The 20,234-nt window shown below is 37.1% G+C and overlaps 2 protein-coding genes across 5 annotated transcripts; both read right to left on the bottom strand.

Moving 5' to 3' along the window:
* Positions 1–2,263: 2,263 nt before the first annotated feature.
* On the bottom strand, positions 2,264–3,267 carry LOC115416273 (low affinity immunoglobulin epsilon Fc receptor-like). The gene has a single exon (XM_030130021.1). It carries the CDS (start codon positions 3,090–3,092, stop codon positions 2,298–2,300), a length of 795 nt encoding a protein of 264 aa, XP_029985881.1. The 5' UTR covers positions 3,093–3,267; the 3' UTR covers positions 2,264–2,297.
* Positions 3,268–7,880: 4,613 nt separating this feature from the next.
* Positions 7,881–20,208, bottom strand: tgfbrap1 (transforming growth factor, beta receptor associated protein 1). 4 transcript variants are annotated; one of them, XM_030161009.1, is made up of 13 exons: positions 19,952–20,208; positions 18,098–18,813; positions 16,360–16,554; positions 16,093–16,247; positions 15,876–15,958; positions 14,499–14,679; positions 14,234–14,394; positions 13,747–13,804; positions 13,508–13,651; positions 13,142–13,285; positions 12,033–12,192; positions 11,397–11,863; positions 7,881–10,408 (listed from the first exon to the last, which is right to left on the bottom strand). In XM_030161009.1, the coding sequence occupies exons 2-13, from the start codon at positions 18,792–18,794 to the stop codon at positions 10,220–10,222; spliced, it is 2,634 nt and encodes an 877-aa protein (XP_030016869.1). In that variant the 5' UTR covers positions 18,795–18,813; positions 19,952–20,208; the 3' UTR covers positions 7,881–10,219. The 4 variants fall into 4 exon arrangements, with proteins under 4 accessions (XP_030016869.1, XP_030016877.1, XP_030016886.1 ...); XM_030161017.1 differs by having other exon boundaries at positions 18,098–18,808; XM_030161026.1 differs by lacking the exon at positions 19,952–20,208 and adding an exon at positions 19,830–19,919.
* Positions 20,209–20,234: the final 26 nt, after the last annotated feature.

Genomic DNA, 20,234 nt, shown 5'->3' with positions numbered 1-20,234 from the left:
TATGAAGTTGTTTCTTAATTCAGATTTATACACAAATGAATCTTTAATTGTGTTTTAGTTTGGTTTTTAAACATGCAGACCATAGACTGTATTGTACTCTTGTCAGTAATCAATCAACCAACAAAACAGCAAGTTGTCAGAACAGCAATTTCAGCATTTTGGTACATTCAGTATTCACTGTGTGTAAAATGTAGCTGATGTGACACTGGGGTTAAATGAATTATCACGGGGAGAACGTGTGTGTGCTGCAGGATTTGGGAAATGCAGCTGTGATTTAACCACAGTGGTACAGTTAATTTCAACTACACAGAGAGAAGAATATGGTTTCAGAGGAATCATTGTCATTCAGCTTGCAAGATATGGATTTTACTTTTGAGATATGATGGAGTTGTGTGCCATTTTATTAGTATTTAGGTGCCTGGCATTATTTAAGCACCTGTCTAAGTGTTGTTAAATTTATTTAGCATTTTGGCAATGTATATTAAAGTACTGCTGTTTTGACCTCATTTGTATCAGTTTTTGTTAATTTGCTGGGTGATATATTTACAAAACTAAGCATGTGCTACCCAAGTGTCATGCAACTGTTTTTTTTCTACCATTAAAGGCATTCCTGGGCAGCACAGAATATACTGGATGAATATGACTGGACAGATACATATAATTTGCAGGTAGAAGGACAACAAAACAAGGAGAATACAAATCATCTCTAATTATGATGTATGTTGTAGATGTTATATGAAGATTATATGAATTACAATGTGTATGCAAGATGTATACATTATGTACTGTGTGTTATTTGTTTCTCATTGTCTGTCATTCTTTGCATCACCTCTTACATCTCCTTTTTTATCTACACTGCAGACAGTTTCAATTTGGTTAAATCTTTAACTCCAGATTTTCCCACTATATCACCATTTTTGGAGTAAATGTAGGGTCTGTAAGTATTAAACCTGAATGTGGAATTTTTAAGCTCATGCTTCTCCTGAAATAAGTGTTTTTTTTTAATTAGTCAAAGCTAATAAAATTCCAATTTTACTTAAAAATGCCTCTGTGAGTGCATCTGTATTGTGGCCCCTAACAGATTCAGAGGAAGAGCTTCAGATTATGGGGTACAATCTTGAAGTGGAACAGCAACAGCAACAGAAAATGGAAAGTGTCTCAGCAGGAACATCAGTAATATCAGCTGATTCAGACCCAAATGAATGCTGTGTGACACTAATATGTCATCCTATTGCTCTGATACTAATGCTTCACTTTAAATATACTTATTCATTTTTGAAACATTTCAAAGCACCATTAGTGTGATTGATGACCACAGTGAGGATAGAATTATTTATTACAACATCAAATCAGAAAATTATGGACAGGATGTAAAATTAAAAGGAAAACTAAAAACAGTAATTAGAAAAAGGTGCTGGGACAATCCTAGACCACAACACACCTTGGATTCTAGACTTGCTAGTAGCAGTTTGGATGGATGGTCCTTATCGTCTATAGTCCAGAACACACGGCGTTCATTTCTTCCAAAAAGAAAAAAGCAAAAAGAAACAGGAATGCTGACTGGTCTAAACATACAGCTGAGACTTCCTTTTGGGATAGTGAAGTTTGACCTGGAATTTGTGGTACAAACTCTGACAAAGGTTTGCTTCAGTAGTCCTGAGCCCATGTGGTTCTGCCTGTGATGAATAGCAGATGTCAATGCAGTGCCTTCTGAGGGATCAGAGATCATGATGTTAAATTCAGACTTGTCCTTTTTGCACATAAATAGTCACATTCCTTGAATCTTTTAATTATGCTACGCCAAACAGAGGGTGAAAAATCCAAATCCTTCCTTCCTCTCTTTAAGGACCTTCATGTCAGTCCATCTGTCTGTCCTGGAGCACAAAAGGAAAACCATCTCAATACAATTAATCTGCTATTTTTGGAGTGCTGTCCTTTTGCTATTTAGACACATGTAAAGCACAAATGGAACCCTGAAGAAGAAGTGATAACAAGGAAATCATATATTTCCCCAAACCTGCTACAATTTCTTAGTTAATTATTGAAATGATGCTTTCGCTGTTGTCCATCTATCTACATTTGACTTATTCAAGTTACCATTTTCTGAAAATAGCAGATTTCTGTGCATAGCTCATGTGCTAAGCTGATGAAAGTAAACTAACACAGAACCACTTTTGGTTCCTGAACAACAACAATTTAATTTCAATTAATATAATACATGTAACACTTTCTAGTCCTTTAGAGTCCATCATATGTCCCTGGGCCAAATGTAGATGTTAACATCTCATTTCTGTCAATCAAAATAAAGTGAGAGCTGCAGTTTCACACAGGTAGTGCCGGTTGCCAACACATACAATGTCGTCCCAGGTGTTTAACCAGTTCTCATCTGTGTGGTTGCTAGATGGCACAATGGCAACACAGTCCTGTCCAGACCCCTCTGTGTCCCAGGAGACCACAGCATTATTGGGCTCATTAGGCATCCAGTAGGTCAAATCTTGTGGGGGTTTGTTCCCATTTATCCAAACATAAACTCCTTCCTTCACCAAGTCTTGCAACCCAATCCATGCTGAATGGAAGTCTGTGTGTTGTTGTGCATACTGAAAAGTCACACTCGTGAAAAATACCTGGTCTTCAGTATTCTGGACGATAGCTAGGTCACCCCCCATTTTAATACATTCAACACGAGCGTCTTCCCAGGTTTTTGTTCTGTTGGACAAGAAAAAGCAGCGTGATGCATGCTCTACCCAGCCAGGCAGGCAGCGCGAACACTGAAGTGTGTCATTGTCGCAAAGTGTCCAGAGGAAGGACAGTCTGTTTGAGAACAGGATTGAATGCTGGCGTTGAGTTCTTTCTTGTAGCTGCATGGATTTAGTCAGTTGTGCATTCAGCTGTTTGTTCTCGTCTGCAACAATTCTGAAGTTTTGCAGGGTTGAATTAAGAATTGCATTTAACTGTTTCTTCTCCTCTTGTAATTGTGCGATCTTGCCCATGGACAGTTTCAGCGCCGTGTTCAGCTGTCTGCCCTCTTCTTCATAAATTGAACAGTTTCCTTTGTTGATAAGGATTTTGGGGAAGCATATCACACCAAACATCACTATCAAAATTACAATCGAAATAGTTTGCCAACTGGATCGAAGTCTATTGGGGAAGCTATTTGAGATCTCTCCAGTGTTGTTTTCATCTTGAGCTTGTGGCACAATGGTTGCTGACCCCTCATCAGGAGATTCACATCTAAGAGTCGAAAGAGAAAACGTAGAGACAGGACTGAAAAAAATGTGATTGGTAAATGTGCATCAATATAAATATGATTTTAAAAGCTCATAGTACTACATTCAGTTATTGGTTGATCTCTTGTAGGTTAATAACCACAGATAACTAATAACATGTAGGAATACATTCTAGGAACTGGACTTTAAAGCATATAGGGATGTGCCTAAGCCATTTTGGTTACATTTGGAGAAATTTTTATTTTACATTGACTGCAAAAATAGAAAGTTACATGGAATAACAAAAGGAAAAACACATTTATGAGTAAAAAATACGCAGATAGCAATGCTACTTTTGACAACAGAGATGAAAAAACATAATTTCATACAGTTATGACAGTTCATAATATATTCTGAGTGGTTTACAGTCCTGTTTGTTGTTTATTTACTGCCTTGCTAAACGCTGTATGTATGCAGGTCAGAGAAAATTTGATGCGATACAACAAAGTTTTTAACACAATATCATTTCCACTGAGTGGTATTCATTAGTGTTCAGACTTTTGTCTTGTGGACAAGCTTTTGGAGGCATAATTCACAATAGTTCTCATCTAAAACAATATGTGCAAATAAATGAACCCTCCTGACCATTTGCCCATTTCCAAACATATGTTATCTGAATAGGTAGCCTAAATCTTTCATTTTGAGGAGATATTTCTGATGAATTTATTTTATGTACATGTTATTGAAAAATATTATTACACCAAATTAATGTACTCAGGTGGCAATTACGGAACATTTTTTACTTATCAGTGAACTTCAAAAAAATGTTCTGTGACGCACCTGTGAGTTGTGACCCAGTCTTTGGGAATTAACAGCAATATCTTGTTCTGTGTTTTTTATCACAAAATTGTGAGGGTGTTGTTTTGTTTCTTTCTTGTTTCTAAGACCTAAATAAACTAGTAAATAATTACACATGTATGGTATGGTCATTCTACACCATCTCTTTATTTAATTTACAAAATGATTACTCTGTCATAAATCCTAGCGGTGGAAAATGACATGTACCTTGACATAAGATTTTGTCTACATCATCGCTGGAGGGCTAAAGTAAACTCTGATTGAAAACATGATATGGGGTGCAGAATTTTTTTTAACCCATAAAGACCCAAACATCCATCGGCAACCAAAAGCATCTACTGATGTAAATGTTTAACACCTGTTGATCCACTAATCCTATCAATACATGTAAATAATTGGTGTGAAATACATTCATTTTCATGATCATCAGATATGATGCATTTGGACGTCCAGAAGCTCCGTAGTGAACGTGGAAACATCGTCATCTTCTACAACAGGGGTGTCAAACATGCGGCCCGGGGGCCAAATGTGGCTGGCCAAAGGGTCCAGTTCGGCCCCTGGGATGTTTTTGCCAAGTGCAAAAATTCCAGAGTCTTGAATTGAATTAAGCAAAAAAAATTAGCTTGAATTAAGGAAAAAATCTTGAATTAAGCCCAAAAAAAATCTTCAATTAAGTAAAAAAAATCTTCAACTAAGCCAAAACAAATCTTCAATAAAGTAAAAAAAAATCTTCGATTAAGCCAAAAAAAATCTTCAACTTAGCCAAAACAAATTTTCAATAAAGTAAAAAAAATTCTTCGATTAAGCCAAAAAAAATCTCAAATTTAGCAAAAGAAAAACTTGAATTAAGCCAAAAAAAAATCTTCAATTAAATAAAAAAAATAATCTTGAATTAAGCCAAAAAAAAGTCTTCAATTACGTAAAAAAAAATCTTGAATTAAGCCAAAAAAAGTCTTCAATTACGTAAAAAAAATCTTGAATTAAGCCAAAAAAAATCTTCAATTAAGTAAAAAAATCTTCAATTAAGCCAAAAAAAATCTTCAATTAAGTAAAAAAAATCTTCAATTAAGCCAAAAAAAATCTAGAACAACTTAGTTTTTTTCCCTCCTTTTTTTTAAGTGCAAAAAATAACATTAAATTATGAAAATATTTACATTTACAAACCATCCTGTAACACTAAAATGTGAGTAACCTGAACAAATATGAACAACCTGAAATGTCTAAAGAAAATTAAGCACAATTTTAGCAATTTTTCTGCCTGTTCCTCAGTGTTTAGTGTCTTTGTAGATCTGATCCTTAATGCACATGGAGAAATGATAAAATGAGGCAGAATATTGTTAAAATTGCACTAAATTTTCTTACATTTTTAAATTTAAATTTCAGTTTTTTCAGGGTTTTTTTTTTTTTTTTTTTGAAAGTTTATAAAAGTAAGTATTTTCATAATTTAATGGGGTTTTTTGCACTAAAACAAAGACAAAAATTTGGAGTTGTCATTATTTATAGGTTATTATGTTATTATTTTTACTGGTCCAGCCCACTTCAGATCAAATTTAGCTGAATATGGCCCCTGAACTAAAATGAGTTTGACACCCCTGTTCTACAACATTGATTCAACAGTAAAACCCATGGAGTTTGATCAATGACAGAGGATGGAGACACCTGTTTTTACACTCAGTTAATGATATATTTGCTGAAAAAGACACTTTTTCTTCATTTAACTTTGTTTTGATATAACCCTCAACTTTAATCTGAGCTTTTATGAACATCTACATGATCACTACATTAAACATAGGAAAATACCTGAAAATACTGAGCATAATATTAGAATAAATGGTGATAAATCCCTTTAGAAAAGTTAGAAATAGAGGAAAAACCTGTTGGGAGCTGCCACAAAAATAGTACTGGGTCTTTATGGGTTAAACATTCATTATTATAATTTCATTAGTGTGTAATCACCAGGTACCAGTTATTGCATATTCTTTACCACAGAATGAGTCCCTTCTATTATCTACAGAGGGAACAGTTTGTCTTCTTAAACGGGGGACATCATTTTATATTAGTACGTTTCTACAGTAGTCTTCTATCAACATTGCAAATAGTGGTTCTAGTTTGAACTCTAACCAAATCAATCCTATTTACAGGCGTTTCTTGAGGAAATAGCGGATACCAGTAAATTTGACATAGTGTACTTGTTAAATCCCAAAACATGCAAATTAACCCTTTCATGCATGAATTATGAGAACCTTAGTAAATATTTTTTTTTCTTGAGTGTTTTTATTCCTCCTTACACATGAAAAAAAAAAAAAAAACAATGTGATCTTTTTTCTTTTTTTTTCATGGAGTTACAAAAATGTCCATGCATTTAATTTTTGAAGTAAAGAAACGTGTTTAAAACTCAATATCTGAAAGTACAGAAGAGGATTAGGGCCACTGGAAAAAAAATAAAAATAAAATAAGGTCCAATATATATATTCATTATTATTATTATTATTATTATTATTATTATTATTATTATTATTATTATCATTATTATTATTATTACTACTAAGAGAAAAAAAATCAGAATTCTGAGATTAAAGTCAGAATTCTGAAATTAAAGTCAGAATTCTGAGGAAAAAAAGACAGAATTCTGAGTTTAAAGTCAGAATTCTGACTTTTTTCTCAGAATAACAATAAAAAAAATATATATTGGACCTTTTTTTTTTCTAGTGGCCCTAATTCTCTTTTGGAATAAAGTGATATGAGAACAATGAAATAAAAAGATTTTTAATGCTGCAAATCTGATGCTTTCTCACAGTTTAACATATTCTAATGCTAGTTATTACTCACTTCATGAAGATAAGATGCAAAAAAAAAAAAAAAAAAAAAAAAATTGTCTAACAAATAACAATTGGTTTACACTCAAACATGTTAGTGCATATCAGGTTTATGTAGTTACAGCACCAGTTACATCAGTTACAGTAATGGTCTGAATGTCAGTGTATGGGGTGGTGCATAAGCGTCCACTGTGTTGGCTGATATGGAACTAAAACAACAAAACCCATGAATATACAAGAGAACAGCTGGAGAAGAACTGTCCACTGGAGTGACCACTGTGCATAAAAGGGTTAAATATGGAACGAGCTAATCAACTCTAACTGACAGTCATTAGGGTGAGTTAGCTAGTTAGCATAGTTAGCTCGACTGCTTCATTACCTCCCAGACACGTGATCCAGGTTAATCATTTCTGTTGTTTCTCAGCTTCTTTTTACGGCAAGAGAAAGGAATTATATATATTCATAGACGGTTATAAGGTAACCGTACTCCAAGAAATTAGCCTACAAAAACTTGGTCGCGAAAACCTTTCTTAACAGCAAGAATTCGCCGCTACTTGCCATAACAACGAAGTGGAGGGAGTTCATATTGTAATCACGCGAGAGTTACGTTGGATGTTTATAATAAAATAATCATTTCTCATAAACGTGACTTGTAGCCACCAGAGTGTACAAATGTGAAGCAAAAGAAAGTAGATGTTCACTTTCCTAAAAATAATAAACACACAAGTTTAATTGTAAATTAACATAACCCCAATTTTCTGACTGACAAGTAAGATATAAATGAAGAATGATGTTGAAGGTCAGTCTGGAAACTACGAGCACAGCATAAAACTGCATTTCAGTTAAAGGGCTGTTTGATAGAAGCAATGATCCTTTAAAAAGGATACAATAGTCTACAAGTGCAGATTCATCTCATACTGTATGAGACTGACAAACAACAAACCACAAATGAATTATTCATGATTAAGTGTTAGATGTAAAGGTTGAAACTGAGACTCAGTAAGTTAATATTATTTCATGTTTATTAAAATGGGACGGATTTACAGTTTGTACACTCCATCCACATTGGCATTGATTAAGAAAGCAACAAATAGGTACAAATGCAATATATACATACCAGTTTACATATATTTAAAAATACAATAGCATTTTCCCCACACAACTGTTTAACTATTTTAAATCATTTTAGGTTATGGTTAGGAGGCCTTAGTTTAAAGCAAGCTTCACTTTATTTTCAGACAGAAATATGATGTGCATTAGGCTATATGGATGTCTGTCACTGAAAGTGATATAATTTTGTGTTGTCCTTGCTAGAAAAATAATATTTGCAGAAACGGGTTGCAAGTAAAGAAGGCTAGCATCAACAGTACAGGCATCAGAGGAACAGGCAAAACCCACCACAGACATAAAAGAGGACACATTCAAATGTGATAAATATAGACAATATGAGAGACACATTGTTTAGCTCTGAAAGTTGTTACTCACTTTAGTTGTTTCTTGCAGACTTTGAGGAGGATGTGGAAGAAAGAAAGGTTGTAATTTTATGGTCAGTGTGTCATGTATAGTTTTTGTGAGAAACAGCCAACAACACAGTTTTTGGACAAATGTAATAAAAAGTGTTAAGACAACCAGATACAGAACATGTTAACCTTTAAAAAGTATTTTGTCCAGAGCAGCTTAACAAACCGTATTTGGTTTCATTTTGACTCTCAATTATTCAACTGAATTCCAGCTAATCCATTAATTTAAGAACATTTATGAGATCAAAGCAGCAGTTTCTTATTCTGTAACACACATGGAACTTTGAAAATTTGGTGAAATAAAACCAGTTAGTGCTTCCTCCTGTGTTCAGAGGGTTGTCTGATGGGGTTTAAAAATCAGAACTGTAACAGCTGCAAAGCCCATTTCAGGATCATTTTTAAATATTGGGTGTATGATGCACAATATCAAAACTTTTTTGATTTGTTTTAAATTTAGTTTATTTAATTTTGTTTGATAAAACTTTGATGAATACATCAGAAGTAGGTATGGTTTAGACTAGCTCAATTTTCAGTTATCTAAAAAGATTATCAAGGCATTCAGTAGAATAAACCTGAACACTACAACAGTCGTCACTGTCCCCATATAGTGTTTCACCGGTGGACAATTTCAAGTGTCACAAATGAGCGCCATCTTGTGTTCATTCGTGTTTTACATCTCGTTATGCCTGTGAAGGAGGAACAGGATTCATTGCATCTACATAACAGTGTGTTCTGCAACAAACAAACCACATGGATGTGTGATGGTCAGTGGCAGTGAAGATCCTTCTTGATTTATTTCATTTGTGACTCAAAAGCAGATAAAATGTATGCAGTTTGATTTCACATGAGCTCGTGATACTTCACATATCTGCAGCATACTGTATGACTCTGCCAGTACATTTGCTGAAATGTTAAACTGCGAGTCGACTGAAATATCATCAGTGAAGATTATTTCATTTGTGCAAGGGCCAATCTGGCAATTCATGGTACAGTCTGAGTAGTGATTTGTTCCCAGTTGCGTTTAATCATGACAAGTGGGGAAATGTAACAGTTCACATAGGGATTATTCTGTTGTTGCTCCTCATATGATACACTGAACTTTAATAACCAAACACTCAAAGCCAGTGGCCTTAGTTAAAAATTGTTACCAGTGAATGACAGAAATACTGTAAATACAACATCCATTGCTGAGGGGACACAAAGCAGTGAGACCAAATGTCAGAGTGAAGTGTGGACATAAAAGACTGCCTTTCAACTTGTACGTCTTCACATTAAAACCAAACACTGCAATGTGCAGGTTAAGGCCACACTAGTACAATCTCCATGTGACTTTATCAGACCAGAACTGTAAGAGTGGATATTATGTTCATGCATCAGAAACATTTGCAACAGGGATCAAATATGGTATGTCTCATAGTCCAAAGCTGTTTCTCAAATTCCAGTTGAAAACCGTTTAAGCAAGGATGGGAACATTAGTGAACCACCAGATGGGGCAATCATTCATTTACTCTCAGTTTAAAGTGATAAAGGGCAGAGTGACGGATTTTTTTCCCCTCTTGATTAAAACTTGCAGTCTGAAAGTATGGTATATTTGCAGCGCAGGAATAAACAGCTGAAATCCTCTGTTTCTCCCATGCCCTCAATCGCACACTTTCAGCATCTTTCTCTTTGTGTTTCTCATTACTTTCAAGTAGATTCTTACAACAGCGATAGGGTGTTGTGTGCTTTTTGTGATTCCTACAGTCTGTAGTCATCCAAAAACTCAGCCTGTCCTGCTTTAGTTTGGTGCCTCTCACATGAAAGAGTAGAGAGTGAAGTCTCACGTATGGTTACTTCTATTAGTTAACTGTCTCTTTGTGGGAGAGTCTCTTACTCTCTGGGCAACACAGTGAGTATGGACAGGCACTCCCCCCGGAAGGCACACCACATCAGGCTCACTGAAGGTGTTGTGGCACAGGTGGCATCCCTTCTTTGCTGACACAACGACTGGCTTCTTCCGCTCTTTCAACTGTGAGAAAAATACACAAGAGTACACAATTATAATGAAGTTATGCTGTAATATGATGCATATTGAATTTCCCTCGAGATTAATAAAGTATCTATCTATCTATCTATCTATCTATTACACTGAACAACAAAAGATACACAAGTAGGTATATAAAAAGATCAGTTCCCTTTGTCATGGAATCATCTCCACAAACAGTTAATGGTCAATTCATGAACTTTTAAGTGATATATTATGCATTTTCAAATCAGCAGCTGAAATGCCAATAGTTCAACCTCAAAGATTTTCTAAAAACGTGGTCGAAATGTTCCAAAGAACAACCTTCTTTATAGACCAAACTCCTTAAAACAAAAGCACCAGAACCATTGTTTACACCAATACATGTCTAGTTAAAACAGCTCAGACCTGTTACTCATTACAAGTCAGAGCATGTAGTGGTGTGTGTCTGTGGACATACCTGTACAAGGTGTGAAGTGTACTCGTATCAACTTTATTTTTATTTCAAAAACTTTTCTTTTGTCAGCCTATATTTTAATATTTTTGACAAAAGAGGATAATAGATTGTATGGTTATGGTAATTTTGAAGATTTTCAGTAGGTTTGTGGAGAGTTTAGATCCTAGGATGTTTCTTTTTGTTGTCTGATTAAAAACTATGCAATTTTGCATCATTTTAAACTATATTATTGCGTAGTAGCTCAAAGACACGTAACAAAAGTGCTCTTTGAAAACAATTATCAGATTTGTTAAGGGGCTTCTTTTCTGAGGAAAAATAAAAACATACTTCTGTGGGCTAATGTTATGTTTTCTCTCCAGAGTGGTGGCAGTGGTGTGTCTTCTAATGGTGCTGAAAACACTGATTCTGATATGACTGGTGAGGCTTTTTCTGTATGATATGAGCTATGATGAGAAGTCATATAATGGCAGGTACAATAAACAATTCGATGCAGTCACTAGAATAGAACAGAAACACATATTCTGCTCCGTTTCATACCCTGTCATGCAGCAGCTGAAGGTTTTCCGAGTGGGCTAAACCCAGAGCGATCTGGGAGGTGCGGCAGGCATGCATACTGGCCCTAACGGCTCGACCCAGAAAGGGCCTGAGCAGCTGCAGAGACCAGCCTTCAGGGAGCATCCTCAGTACCCGAACAGCGTCGAACACCTCCCCGTGCCGATTCAGAAGGTCCACTGCTGCCATTTCTAGCTCTCCACTGCCGCCGCCTGCTGCAATCTGGGATTGTCCAGGGAGGCTACCATCAAGATACACCCCGAGGAGAAGATGAAAGAGCTGCTGCCTGTAAGCAGAATCCCGACGTGAGGAGGCCCATATACAGAAGGCCTCAGCAGACGGGAAGTCTCTGAGTTTGTGCACTAGTATGTGGAGTGCTTTCTCATTCTCCTCCAGTTTTCCATGTAGTGTTGCACGCTCTAGCAGCAAATGTTCACAGTTCTCCATTTTACCTAAACAAAGCAGAGGAATTAAAACTTTAAGGGTCAAGACTGATAAAGGATTCCATTCCCTTAAGCACGCCTTACAACATGTTACTTATTTAAAATTTACAGGCAAGTAGTAGTATCAGACCCGAGAATAATTACATTCCTATATTCAGTCAACAGACATGTACCTCACCTAAAAGATACTGTACACGGTATAGGTTGGACTCCCTGAGCATAGCTTGAAGCCTCTCTCTAGCTTTTGTCAGCTGCTCGTCATCTGTCGGTGACTCTGACAGTAGTGATAAGACCCTCTCCACGTACAACACAGCCAGGTGCGTGTGAAACGTCTCCTTCTGGAAATATGCCACAAGACAATAAAAGAATTTCACAATATGGACTTTTGATAGGTTTTCTTAAATTTGTAGTACAACAGTTTCAAAGCAGTATTACAGGGCACAACATGAAGGCATTACTGAGGTTGAACACCAGAGTGAAAACTGTTCCAGGTGTTTATACTTTACAATAACCCACTGATGTAGCCCTCCCAGTTCTTGTCATGGAGTCAAATTCTTCTATTAATATCATTGGACCTCACAAAATCCCTCAGCTTCACTCCAAGTTGGTTTTTAGTTGGGAATTTTGAATCTTAGAGAAATATAAAAGTATGTGTCTAAGCTTCCCCAATAGCTTATTTTTCCACCAGATTGGATTGAAATTTGTATCTTGCATGCACTCAACATTCCATCAATGACATAAATCCACTGAGTGTTAACCTACAGCAAGCGAAAGATAAGTAAAACAAGCTCATTCCAAAGAATTACCGAGTGAGGAAGAAACATTTCTTTCAAAGTTTGTCTATAGTGCAAATATTAGCACTTTCCCATTAATAAAACAGTTCACCAAATGCAACTGAGCTTTGAAGTCTGACATCAGAACTAAAGGAGTAAAAGGGGTTACAGCTCTAGAATTTTGCACGGTCCCATGAACTTAAAAGAAGCTCTGACATACATTTTTAGAAGCAAATCCACGGCATGAACTGGGAGGTCATAGTTGAGTTGACACAGAAAGATCCAGTACAATAGCTTCAAAGCCATAACTGGAAGGCAGCGCTGAGGTGGGAAACCAGAGGGAACCTGATACTGTAACCTAATAAAGAGGAGAACTGATACTGCAGGAAAATTCCTTTCACTGTGCTTGTTACCTTAAAAGAAGAAGGTTACGTGTACGATCAGCATCAGCATTCACTGTCTTAATGAATAACAGACAGTCTGGCTGAGCAGAGATTGTATCCGTTTCCTGTACCTGTATCTGTCGGTCCAAAACCAGGTGTTCCAGGTAGAGGAGCAGCGCCTGCTTGTGTTTTCCCAGATAACCAATAACATCATCAGGGTTCAATTCTGGCAGCTCTTTAGTGGCAGGCCTCTTCGTAAAGATGCAGACACCTATCTATGGTGGATAAAGAAAGGCTGGGTTACCAGTGGAGCTCTTCCCTTTCACACCAGATATCAAACATGAAGTATTTAATACAACAAGCACAATTCACACAAGACACTATAGATGAATTTAACAGATGAAGAGAAAATAAGAGAAGTGGTTGCTCTCAGATTGAACATGTACTTGAGAAGTGAAGTTACAGTTTTAAAATAATTCCAGGTCTTGAGAACATACAGTGGGATCCTTCCGTAAAGCCCAGTCTGCATACTTCCACACGAGATCCAGATTAGAACAGGAGGAAAGAAAGTCCACAATGTACTCGTATAGGTCAGATCTTGTAGAGTCCTGCAGATCCCCGTCTGCTACACGAATCCACAACTGTCAGAGGAAAACAGAAAAAGTGTGCATTCAGTATGAAAACCTTGCATAGGTGTTACCTCTTCCAGATAAAAATTTAGTTTCCATGTACGTACCTGGAGTGCAGATGAATCCTGGCCGTTGTAATGATAAAGCAGCCCTAGTGCAAAATATCTACGTGAAAGGGAGGGGAAAAAAAGACGTCATGAAACAAATCATCTCCCTCAAGATGTTTGCAGATGAAGTAATTAAACTGCCGTGTCTTATCTGGATGGAGTATTTAAACCCGTGCCCAGGTGGAAATTAACTGAGGGACAGTGTATTTACCCAACAAAGCCTCATCTTATTCAGTCCCTCCAGGAACTTTCTCATTTTGTGAATGCAGTAATTAATGGAAATTGAAGTGATCCCCCAGTGTCCATGACTTTGTCTGTTTGTCTGGTAATGAATACAGTTCTAAACATGGTATCAAATGTAGAGGATGTTTTCAATTTTGATTCATTACTCTTTAAAAAGCAATTACATCATTTAAAAAAAACATCAGCCAACAAAACAGAGCTTACACAGTGACTTGTTTTTTTGCATTGATAGTAATATACACACTTGTGATATTTCTCAAGCCACGGGACGCTGTCTGCTAGGAGGCAGGAATTGTCTGTGGCTAGCAGGTCTAGAAGGCTGTCGTGATCCTGCTCTGCGTACAGCTTCAACAGTGCAGTGTCAACATCCTCCCTGCAGCCGTTTGCCACCTCTGTGCTTCGTACCTGTGAGTGGAGATGGAAATACATTTGTATAAATATAATCATTAAATTATGAGAGCTAAATCCTCTGTAAATTCTAAATAAGAAAAGCAACATCTCCCTTTTACCTCTCCTAAATAACTGATGAGAAATTTCTTGCATCGCAATACTTTTTCCTGATCTCCCTGTGCCAGGTGGTTGAGATCTGCAAACTCATGGAGTGGAGGATGGCAGCGTGTGAATGAAGAGGAAGCTGGCAGTAACAACGGGTAGAGAGATATCAGCTCCCGAACATCCAGCTGACCCTTTCTGTAAACAATAAATAAAGGTAAAACTGCACATGAGCACAGCAATCAAGAACTAGAAGTCTGACGGTAGAGGAATAAGAAATCAGTGAAGTAGCTCACACATCAACAGAGTCATAACAAGTGGTGCCAGGCACAACAAACCCCGCCCCTTGCATGTATTGTAGCTTATTTTGGCATCACACCAGCTGATGTCATCATGTCTATGCTTGTGCTGGTGTCAGTATATCAGTTGCCTCTATTTATGAGCCAAGTTTGAAGTAAATTGAAACAAAATTGATGTTTTTATAAACATGTGAAATCTTGCCCATTATAAGTAAATGGGAGAAGAACAAAGATGTAAAAAATTCATTCAAAATTTGAACTTTGATTTACTTTTCCCAAATTGTAATCACATCTATTCTGGGTTACTGGCAATCTATAAAACAAATTTGGTATGAATTCAAGCAATAGTGTTGCTGCTAGAGTGTTAATATAGAAACAAACCAAACCAAAAACAATACCCCTTGCCTCCCCTTCGGGGGGAGGGGATGTCTCATAAATCTGACAACAGGAAATGAGCTACATGCATTAGATGGCAAAAACACAAAGGGTCCACAGACAGATTTAGATTAAACCAAAAGCTGCAGTTTTTGTTAAGATCATTTTGCACACCAACAACATTCACACATTGCTTCACTTCCTTTAACCTACACCACAGACATTCCATTCTATATGCTTATGATTCATTCAAAAAATTGTTCTTGGGAAAAAAAAAAAAAAAAAGCATCGTCTAAATCTGTCAGAACACCATAAATACACAGAATCAAAATTTGTGAGAAACTGAATAGTGGAGATGAAACACTACAATTTCCATGTTTACATGTTGAACATTTTTTTTAAGAGCCTCCTTGACAAACTTTTACTTAATCCATTAAAAAAATGACATTGATGAAGCTTGGATGACACAGTAATGAAATAGTGCTTCTAAACTATTTTTTATTAGAATGGAGCTTTAGGATTTTGCAAGGTCAAGTGAACTTAATAGAAAAGTTAACCTTTTTTTTTTTTGCAAGAAAAACCTAATTTGGGAAGGCTAGGGAACTTGATATGAAATAACCCAAAACCACATGATCAGAATGACCTGATGTTATACACAACAGTGGTTTTGACTCAAACATAGAGGGGAACAACTCAAACTAATAGAGAACAAAAACTTACCTGAAGTGTTCTTTTGCTTCTAGAAACTGAAGTTGTCCAAACTGTATGAAACCTGCCTGCTGGAGGATCCTTTTGTGCAAAATCTGAGCATGAAAAAAAATGGAAATACATTAATGGGACAGATTTATAGATTATTATGATTACTGGTGTATAGCAAAAGAATCACACTTAAATATTTATCCACAAAGTTACAAAAGTTACAATAAAACATTGTTACCTGAAACTTTTCTTTGGGAATATTTCTCTGCGCTCCCTCAGTGAGAATGAGTGCTTCTTCCACTCTGTGACTGACCAGTAAATCCTGGATCTGTCTCTCCAGTGGTAAGGGTACCAGGACGTACACGGCTTTAGTGGACGCCAGGATGACCTTTCCTACAACACGTCAAACTCACCGGTTAAAACTCAATCTCAGATAACCACGCTGATGTGTTTTGTAATATGTGGTGTAAAGAGTTTGTCTAGTGTGACAGTTGTTTAAGGATACCTTCAAAGTCTTGTAGAATGTGTCCATCCCTGAATGAAAGTGTCTGTTTCAGCTGCTGATCCAGCATACTGTGGATCGTAATGAAGCTCTCATCTAGAGCCACGACATAAGGAAAGCACACAGCAGCACCAATCACACTCTCAGACCAGTTGACTGGAGCTCGCTGAGATACACCTTCGGCATTGGCAAACATCCCTAGAGAACACAGGGAAAAAACTGTGTGAGGGCATCTGGATTTTCATGGTCAACATCAACAGCAGTGATAGATTAATTGTGTTTATAATAAAAGTAAAAATGTCAGTTTTCAGTAACACAGAAACTAAAAAAACAATAAAGGTATGTAGCAGGGGTCTCAAACTCATTTGCTTTCAGGGGCCACATTCAGCCTGATTTGATCTCAAGTAGGCTGGACCAGTAAAATAATAGCATAATTACCTATGAATAATGACAACTCCAAATTTTTGTCTTTGTTTTATTGCAAAAAAAAAACCAAAACATTAAATTATGAAAATACTTTCTTTTATAAACTATCCAAACAAAAAAGATGTGAATAACCTGAAAAACTGAAATTTCTTGAGAAAAATAAGTGCAATTTTAACGATATCATGCCTGAACTTACCATTAATACATATGCATTATGGATCGGATCTACAAAGACACTAAACACTTAGTAACAGGCTGAAAATTGTTAAAATTGGGCTTAATTTTCTTCAGACATTTCAGGTTGTTCACATTTGTTCAGGTTATTCATATTTTATTGTTACAGGATAGTTTGTAAACGTAAATATTTTCAAAAATTTCCTGTTAGTTTTTGCACTAAAACAAAGACAAATATTTGAAGTAAGTATTATTTATTGGCATAATGTAATTTTTTTTTTTTCACATCAAACCAAGAAGAAAATATGGAGTCATTTTAGCATGTTATCATGCTAGTATTTTACTTGATATCGTATTGGTCTGTATGTGGAACCTGAACTACAATGAGTTCAACAGCCTTGACTGTGGAACTTTTGCACTTTGCAAATTCATCCCACGGGCCGGATTGGAACATTTGGCAGGCCGCATGTTTGAGACCCCTGGTCTACAGGTAAGTAAATAAATGAAAAAGATAATGGTAAAGAAGAGAAAAATGGCACTGAACAATTTTAATCAATATTCATTCTTAATAAACAATGGTTTTGTAAATCATATTTGGTGTCAAGCATTTTTTGTAACTTTCTCAGCTTCAACAAATTAAGGCTTCCCTCCTAGTACAAACTAAGACTAAACTCAGACCAAATACCAAACTAAACAAAAACCAAAGCTAATGATATACTCAGAATTCTTCAAAATTCTAACCCTGAAGCACATGGTTTAAGAACAGAGCTCTAACTGAAGGGAAACAGTCGTAAGGCTGCAGCTGATTGTTTTGACTGATTATTGATTAACTATTTGGTCTTTAAAATGTTAGTAAATAGTAAAAAAAAAAAAAAAAAAAAAAAAAAGTTTTATCAAAGGTGTAGTTTGCACAGCAACACAAACATATTCACTGTATGATGATAGAGGAGGAAAGAAACCAAACAATAATTCACTCTAAAATAAATCAAGAGTAGTGGGAAGATGCAATTTTATCATTTGCTTCCTCAAAAAAATAACACAAACCATTTTTCACAACAGTTCTTTTTAAGAGAACATTTCTGAGTGTCAGAAGGTGAATGAAGTTTTACAGTGCCAGTCTTGGCATTTCATACCAACTTACCAAGACCACCAGGTGCTGCCAAGAGAAACTCCTCCCTTCCGATCCTTTTCACTATCGGTCTCCTCTCCTCACTGTTGTAAGGGAAGAGGTCTTGGTGGGCTCCGGTGTTGTAGTTTAAGATCATGTATTGTGTAGCAAGGGCCAGGCACAAGAAGTAACCATCAAGACTGACCGCACAAGGCTGCTCAGGTGTGCTCACCTCTTTGACCAGCTGCACCCTGTCCTCGTAAACCATAAAAATCTGAACCGTCCGCCTTTTGGAGGAGAGCACGCCCATTTCCACACAGAAGGGGTCACCATTTACAGGGTTTTCATTTATGCAGAATGCAATCACACCTCTGATCTTGGCTCCTCCCCCTGCCGCAGAGGGCACAGTCTCCAGGGTCACCATGTCAACAAGGAACACTACTCCATCGCAAAGTACTATCAAACGCTCCAAAGCCGAGGCAGCCCGCAGCTCAGCGACTGGTTTCTTGAGGCCCAAGTATTTGTGCAGCAGCTTCTGAGCAGAGTAGCTGAGTTTCCCTTTTGCAGAAGTGACCTCATCTAGTAAGAAGTGGTGGATGAAGCAGTCATTGGTGCCTACATACAAGTGTTTTCCACAGCATTCTATGCATTCGATGTTGATGCGAGCCTTGTCCCCCATGAGGAGATCTCGCTCCACAGCGGGGACTAGCTCAAAAGCCTTCACACTCATCTCGGCCACGGCATCTACACTAGAAGAGAAAAAACATTCAAGCATGAACACAACTGGAAACAGAGGACATCAATATGCCAGTTTACTGACAAGCATGTACTGTATTATTAATATACTGGCATTATTACTTAATACAGAAAGATAGGCATGGGTGTATCCCTCATTTAGATCATACTCTGGAGATATACACCATGAAGATGTTGATTCCAATAGTGAATTTTCAGTAACGCACTAGTTTGACTAAACAATCAATTTCAAGAGCTCACTAGCCTTTGGAGTATTGCAATGCTCATTTCGAGACTCCTTTTCGACTTTATAGATCAATAATCAATCAGAAAATGAAATGGTACATGAGAGACTACTGTGATACAACCTGAGCAGAGCAGATAGCTGTGTTTGTGGTCAGTGAACACGTATCCTACCGTACCTTTATCAGTGCCACAAGAGAGACTAAAATACACTTCATTTTCTACTATGTCCACAATCACATTTAAACTCAGAAATGTGAAAAATGTGAAGGATAGTGTCACTTTCTGTTATTTTTATAGGACTGTGTGCGTTTAGACAATGCAACTTCGCCACCAGTGTAAAATACTGAAACCTTTTCAGTGATCAGAATAAGAAATTATCGGTGATCAGTTAAGCTGGGGGCGATATTAAATCTGTAACAATTCTGTCACATTAGATACTCTGAAGTGTAGCGGTGCAACAGCTAGCTAATGACGTTGCTGGCTAGCCTGCTAAACGAACTGAAACTAGCAAAACAAAGTTCGCTAATAAACACCAGTTTGTTTGGAGATGTAATAACTTATCAAAAGGCTTTAATAGACTCAGCATGCAAGGATGTCGTGATCGAATTAGTCCATTAAATGATTAGTTATTGGGCCACCCAGCCATGCTAACATTAGCACAAGGAGCTTGCTCATAGTACAGCCAATGTTAGCCACTTAATTATCGCTATTATGGATCTTAAATGCTGCTAAAGAATGGCTTATCAATGTTAATATAATCCACGAAAATGCAGTGCTACATTACCACAATCTGTCCAAAGAAAAAGCCCTTAGTTTCAACCGGCCTCCCCTCCTTTGAGATGATGCTCTGCGCACCAACTCCCTCCCTAGCGTTAGTTTTCCTGGGAGCTGTTAGCAAGAACCTACCGCTACAGACGGCACTGGAGACGGCAGGCCGGGGATCACCACTCACAGGCGAACCCTACTCCACAACCAAGTTCCATGACGAATACATACGGACAGGCAGTAGTACAGGCATATTGTCCGGCTCAGCACAACACTGACAGGGGGAAATATGGCTTGAATCGTTTTGGTCTTCCTGTCTAGTCTGAAACGCCGCCCGTTTTCACTGAACTCCTGCTGCTCGCAGGTGACACAGTGCTGCGTTCAGATCCAGGAACAAAAATTTGGATAGGAGCATTTCACATTG

Source organism: Sphaeramia orbicularis, chromosome 3 (genome assembly GCF_902148855.1).
Source record: "Sphaeramia orbicularis chromosome 3, fSphaOr1.1, whole genome shotgun sequence".
NCBI classification, from domain to species: domain Eukaryota; kingdom Metazoa; phylum Chordata; class Actinopteri; order Kurtiformes; family Apogonidae; genus Sphaeramia; species Sphaeramia orbicularis.
Note: the sequence above shows the minus strand (reverse complement) of the source record. Positions and strands in the feature narration are given on the sequence as shown.